At 55.5% G+C, this 6,452-nt stretch overlaps 1 protein-coding gene across 1 annotated transcript; it reads left to right on the forward strand.

Annotated features, from left to right (window-relative positions):
* The first annotated feature begins 945 nt into the window (after positions 1 to 945).
* Positions 946 to 5,220, forward strand: FGF4 (fibroblast growth factor 4). Its single transcript, XM_012453028.3, has 3 exons — positions 946 to 1,540; positions 2,131 to 2,234; positions 2,768 to 5,220. Exons 1-3 carry the CDS (start codon positions 1,201 to 1,203, stop codon positions 2,942 to 2,944), a joined length of 621 nt encoding a protein of 206 aa, XP_012308451.1. The 5' UTR covers positions 946 to 1,200; the 3' UTR covers positions 2,945 to 5,220.
* Positions 5,221 to 6,452: the final 1,232 nt, after the last annotated feature.

The following is a 6,452-nucleotide window of genomic DNA, read 5'->3' on the forward strand; positions in this document are numbered from 1 at the left end:
CACCTAGGTGGGTCTGCATCTAGCTGGGCCAGGCCCCATCAGGTCATAATGGGCACAGCAGGAGGTGGAATATGAGCCGGAGAGGGGAGCCTTCCAGAGGCCTGGCTGGGTCCCTGCTAGACCGAGGGCTCTGGCTGTGGTGCACGCATATCTCTGCTGCAGAATCAAAGGAGCAGGGGATGGTGAATATCCCCTCTGGCCCTGCGCCCTGCCACCTGTCCTTTCAAGGAGGGGTGTGTGCGAGGGGGTTGCAGGGCCAGGCCTCCCTGGGTGGGTCTCTGCCACCTTGCCCTTTGGCGCAGGTGGACCTCCACCAGGTATTCAGAACTCCAGTTCCGAAACGCGCCACGCCTGTAGGGCCAAGACATAGGAGGTAGGGGTGGCCTCCCTCCCGCCTGTAGCCACAGGGTCTTCCCTTGCCCAGCCAGGCCCCAGTGTCGCTTTCTGCTCTTACCCACCCCTCCTTCCCAGGCCGGTCCTCAAGGACCCAGCAGAGGAACCAAGTTCCCGTGAGCCTCCGAAAGGTGAAGGGCAGGCAGCAGTCGCTGACTTCTGCGTCCACTCGGAGCTTAGGGTGCCTGGGTTAGGGCTGCGCCCAGGCGGCCGGAGCAGAGAGGGAGACGGGGAAGGGGACAGGCAGGGACAAAGTGCCAGAGGCAAACGGGCTGAAAAGCCAGACGTGTAGGAGCCGCGAGGGGCGGGACGAACAGGTCCGTGGGCCGGGCGGAGCCGAGGGTGGGGGCCGGGGTCCCTCCAGGTGGCACTCGCGGCGCTCGTCCCCGGCCTCCTCCCCTCCCCCGGCCCTGATTGGCAGGCGGCCTGCGACCAGCCGCGAACGCCACAGCGCCCCGGGCGCCCAGGCGAACGCGAACGGCCCCCAGCGGGAGCGGGCGAGTAGGGGGGGCGCCGGGCTATATATATAGCGGCTCGGCCTCGGACGGGCCCGGCGCGCAGGGAAGCGCGCACTGCTCCGCAGGGTCCCAGCTTCGGCCGTGCGCTTTCTGCCCGGGTCCCCGCTCTATGCAGCCGGGGTAGCGCCTGGCGACCGGGGGCCCCGTCGCTCGTCTCGCACTCCTCCTCCGCTGCGCACTCCCGCCCGAACTCGGCCGTGCGCTCCCGCGGGCCACCCCAGGCGCAGCTCTGACCCCCAGCTTCCCAGGCGCACGGATCGCCTGACAGACGCGCGGCCCTCGGGCCGGGATGTCGGGCCCCGGGACGGCCGCGGTGGCACTGTTCCCCGCGGTCCTGCTGGCCTTGCTGGCGCCCTGGGCGGGCCGAGGGGGCGCAGCCGCACCCACCGCACCCAACGGCACGCTGGAGGCCGAGCTGGAGCGCAGCTGGGAGAGCCTGCTGGCGCGCTCGTTGACGCGCCTGCCGGTGGCAGCGCAGCCCAAGGAGGCGGCCGTCCAGAGCGGCGCCGGCGACTACCTGCTGGGCATCAAGCGGCTGCGGCGGCTCTACTGCAACGTGGGCATCGGCTTCCACCTCCAGGTGCTCCCCGACGGCCGCATCGGCGGCGCGCACGCGGACACCCGCGACAGTGAGTGGAGCGGCCGGGCGGGAAGGGGCGGGGGCTGGGGACAACGGCCGCCCCTGTCCACGCGCTCGGTCACACGCTGAGATCCCGGCGGGCACCTGCTCGAGGGCCCTGGGAGCCGGGGCGGACTTGGGCTCGGGTCCCTTCTGACGCGGAGCTGGGGACGCAGACACTCTTGGCTCTAGCAGCCCAGAGCAACCCCTGAGGCCGGGCGCCGACTCCCGCCTTCAGAAGCTCGGGCTCCCAGCGCCGAATTCCAGCGCCTTTGCCCGTGGGCACAGGGCGCGCGGTGCAGCCATAGGTGGCCGGAGACACGCGCCCCGGCCTGGGCCAGGCCGGGGGACCGCCGGGCTCGGCTCGCCTCTGAAGGTCCGGGATTGGGTGCGGCCGCCGGGGGTCCCCTACACCGGCATGCTAATCTGAGCTAGTGCAAGCTTGGGCCCCGGTGGCCCTTGAGGGCGGCCTGCGCCAGGGACCCCGGGCCCTTTATCCCCACCCCCACCCCAGAAATAGGGTCCCCGGAGGCGAACAGGGCGAGGGGCGGAGTGGGCCAAGGGTCACCTGCCCCGCAATGACCTACGCACCGCCCCCAGGCCTGCTGGAGCTCTCACCCGTGGAGCGGGGCGTGGTGAGCATCTTCGGCGTTGCCAGCCGGTTCTTCGTGGCCATGAGCAGCAAGGGCAAGCTCTATGGCTCGGTGAGTACCGCAGGGTCTGGCCAGGCACGTCGTTGGGAACAGCAGTCATGGTTGGCGGGATCCTGGCTCCTCCAGCCCCACCTGTGCCTGGGTCTTGGAGGGGTGGCAGGGTCACCGGGTCACCGGACTGTCAGGCCTGCCCAGACAAAGGAGGCAGCCCCGAGGCAGTAACAATGAGGTTCCTGCCATCCCTGAGTGAGCCCCTCTCGGCCCCAGGAAAGGACGATTTTGAGAGCCCTTCCTTTCTCTAGTTCAGAGGGGTGAGTCCCAGCGGTGGAACGGCCGGCTTTAGGCTCGAGGAAGGGTAAATTCTCTGGCTGCTAGGTGCAGGGCAGGTGGTAGGAGCACCAGCTGTTGTGGGCTGGCCATGTCCCCTTCTCACCCTGTGAGGGTCTTGACACCCTAACTGCTCGGGAGAGACATCTCAGCCCAGAGTGGGGGCTGGGACAGAAGGGGGTTCTGACCCCTGGCCCCAGGCTGGGTACCTTGCTCAAGAGGTGGCCCAGCCCTGACACGGCCCTGCTTTGCTCCAGCCCTTCTTCACCAGTGAGTGCAAGTTCAAGGAGATTCTCCTCCCCAACAACTACAACGCCTATGAGTCCTACAAATACCCCAGCATGTTCATCGCTCTGAGAAAGAACGGGAAGACCAAGAATGGGAACCGAGTGTCACCCACCAATAAGGTCACCCACTTCCTCCCCAGGCTGTGACCCTCCGGAAGACCCCTGCCTCAGCCTCGGGAAGCCCCCGGGAGGGGAGCACCGAGGGCCGCCTTGGTGCACTTTCTTCGGATGAAGAGTTTAATGCAAGAGTAGGTGTAAGATATTTAAATTAATTATTTAAATGTGTATATATTGCCACCAAATTATTTATGGTTCTGAGGGTGTGTTTTGTAATTTTCTGGGGGGAAAAAAAAGACAACAAAACCAAAAAACAAAAAACCAACTCTGACTTTTCTGGTGCAACAGTGGAGAATCTTACCATTGAATTTCTTTAACTTGTCAAAAAGTTGTCAGGAGTGTGCTGCTATTCTGTGTTTTAAAATAAGGTGACGTTGGATTCTGATGTCAACCCCTGTCGTATGGTGTGGAGCATCTCTCTGTCCGGAAAGGCCTGCCAAAGTCTTGGGAAGCCAGTTCAGGGGGCTCCCGGCTAGTATCCTTAGAGGCTGCTTCCTTTGTGCCCTGTTGCTATTAATCGGGACATATCGGTTTACTTTGGGCACTGAAAGTGCGCTGTCGAAGTCCTGGCTACCACTCTGTTTTTAGATCTGCCAAGACTGACCTTTGAACTTTCCTGTAGTCAATCTTCCTTGATCTACCAGATGGGAGAGACCCCTGGACAACTTTATAAACTCCTGTTTGCCTTTTTTGGATCAGCGACAGCCCCCATCGCTGTGATCATTGGGGAAAGGACGAAGCTATTTCATAAATTCCAAGAAGAGGAATCGGTATCCCACTGGAAGGCTAGAAATGGAGAAGATGGTATATTTGCAATCAAGACAAAACCCTAGTGATGAAAAATAATCTGTGATAGCAGATGCTTCTGATGGTGTGATAGAATATATTTTTTAAAACAAACAACCCCCCACCCCCACCCAAAACGGGCTTCCCTGTGCTTAGGGAGCTTCGGGCTAGAGCTAGCTATTATTTTTAGGTGAAATGTCCTTGTAATTGTACAAAACACTTGATGCAGTGTTTGCGTGGAGGAGCCTGCTGCTTTCTGATGCATTCCCTGCTTAAGTGCGTTTAACATCTACCTCACAAGCCCTGAAACCTGCAGAAAGCTCAGACCCGGTGCAGGCGTTTGCCATCCCAAGTGGCTTTTTTGTCCATATGGAGCCAAAAAAGATTGCAGATAGCGTCGGTGCGTCCCATTCGAACCTTGTCACGTTTGAGCTATCTTTACCCCGTGATTTACTTTTAGTAAGGGTGATCATGGTGAAAATATTTGCAGACAGCTGTTACAGTGCACACTATATGGTCACCAAGTAACCTTATATTTTTCTTTATATATTTTACAAATGTAACCCCTGTCGTTGAAGCAACCGTGGAAGAGGCAGGGTGGGTGAGGTTTAAAAACAGTTCCGAGGTGATGGCAAACATTTAATTTTAATGAATGACTTTTTAGAGTTTATACAAAATGACCTTAGCTTGCTACCAGAAATGCTCCGAATGTTTCGTCAAGACTTTAATACTCTCCTAGGATGTTTCTGAACTGTCTCCCGAATTAACTTTATGGGAGTCTACAGACAGCAAGACTGGAGAATCTGATTGGAGTTTTTGTCTTTCACATTCCTTCTGAAAACGCTTTGTTCGAATGCAAATCATCGACTTAAAATACTATTCTTAACCGAGGCCTGGAAGAAAGAAGACACTTGCAAAGCCACTAAGACAGGACCACACGTCTTCAACTGCTGTTCCTACAATGTAATAAAATGTTCTCAGTTTTTAACCACACCCAGACTCCAGGACTGTTGAGGAAAGATGACCTTTGTAGGTCTCCATGCTGTTTGGGATGGGGGTGTGGAGGGATAATCTGAGGACTTTTTGGATTTTAATGTATTCACCTAAAAACAAACCATGATTGTCTTAAATGCCTTAAATTATCATGGAATTTCTTGTCTCTGAGCCCAATCAGGTTGTCAGAATTAACACGTGTTAGGTGCAGCATTTGATCACCCTTGACCACTTCTGTAGATAGTTCTTCAACAAATCATATGTGATGCCTGTAGGGACGTAACTGGACCTTTCAAATATTGTTTTCATATTGCTGTGATGGGGATTCGAGGTTCCTGTATGTGCCACTGTTTTCAGAATCTGTAGTTTTATACAGGTGCCGACTGACCCTCGTTGTGATGTATGTGCTGTGCACACTGCCATGCTGACCGCCACGATAAGCGTTTATCGTGTATAGAAAGACGCCACTGGACTGGATGTACACAATTGGGAAAGGAATCAAAAACTATTAAAAATGTGCCTTGAAATGCCAAGACCTGGTTCCCTCCCCCTGTCTTCCAGAGGTCTTTCTATTTGAGGCCTGAGCCTCACATGGCTGGGGGTGGGGATGGGGGCAGGAGAGACGAATTTTAGCCAGCTGTGTCCACACAAATGCAGCCTTGAAAACAGGAGCCTGGGGGGTGTAAGTGTCACAAAGTTTTGCCGTGACACTGAGTCCTGCAGTTGATTCTCATTCTCCTGATGGGGCTAATTCACGCCATCCCCACAACTGTAACTAGCCCAGACGCTGTGCCCCTCCCATCGGCCTCCTGTTCTCAAAAGCAATTTGCACTTCCCTAGGGGAAGCAGTGAAGCTCCGGGGCTGGTCTTTAGAAGGCAGCCTCGAATATTCTTCAAAATCTGCGTAGACACCATCCATGGGTATTGAACTCAATATAATGAACTGCAGCTAGTCTTTTATTTTATTTTTATTTATTTAAATTTTTTTAGAAGGAGTCTCACTCTGTCACCCAGGCTGGAGTGCAGTGGGGATCTCTGCTCACTGCAACCATTGCCTCCCGGGTTCAAGCGATTCTTCTGCCTCAGCCTCCTGAGTAGCTGGGACTACAGGGGTGTGCCACCATGCCTGGCAAATTTTTTTATTTTTAGTAGAGACGAGTTTCATCATATTGGCCAGGCTAGTCTCGAACTCCCGACCTTGTGATTCTCCTGCCGTGGCCTCCCAAAGTGCTGGGATTACAGGCGTGAGCCACTTCGCCTGGCTAGTCTTTTATTTTTACTTATTTTGAGATGGAGTCTTGTTTGCTCTTGTTGCTCAGGCTGGAGTGCAACGGCATGATCTCAGCTCACTGCAGCCTCCGCCTCCTGAGTTCAAGCGATTCCTCTGCCTCAACCTCCTGAGTAGCTAGAATTACGGGCACCCACCACCATGCCTGGCTAATTTTTGTATTTTTAGTAGAGGCAGGATTTCACTACGTTGGCCAGGCTGGTCTCGAACTCCTGACCTCAGGTGATCCATCTGCCTGGGCCTCCTAAAGTGCTGGGGTTACAGGCATGAGCCACCATGCCCTGTTAGCAGCTAGTCTTTTATAAGAAGGAAATGGAACTAAATCTTATATAATCAAAATTATCTGAGTGTATCAATCGCAGTAGAGGTGCAAACTGTTTTGTGAAAACTTGAGTTTAGTTATGTACGCTGTGTATTCATGACTAGTCTTAACTAGGAAGTACTCATGAGTGTAGTAGATTGCACTGAAGA

The sequence above is a fragment of the Aotus nancymaae genome, unplaced genomic scaffold (assembly GCF_030222135.1).
Source record: "Aotus nancymaae isolate 86718 unplaced genomic scaffold, 86718_ANA_hifiasm-v0.15.2.pri h1tg000059l, whole genome shotgun sequence".
Classification (NCBI taxonomy): Eukaryota; Metazoa; Chordata; class Mammalia; order Primates; family Aotidae; genus Aotus; species Aotus nancymaae.

Excerpts from the sequence above, each read along its gene's own strand:
- FGF4 (XM_012453028.3), top strand. The coding sequence starts at position 1,201 with ATGTCGGGCCCCGGGACGGCCGCGGTGGCACTGTTCCCCGCGGTCCTG. Across the intron at positions 1,541-2,130 it reads GCACGCGGACACCCGCGACA|GCCTGCTGGAGCTCTCACCC; the intron begins GTGAGTGGAGCG and ends CACCGCCCCCAG. Across the intron at positions 2,235-2,767 it reads AGGGCAAGCTCTATGGCTCG|CCCTTCTTCACCAGTGAGTG; the intron begins GTGAGTACCGCA and ends GCTTTGCTCCAG.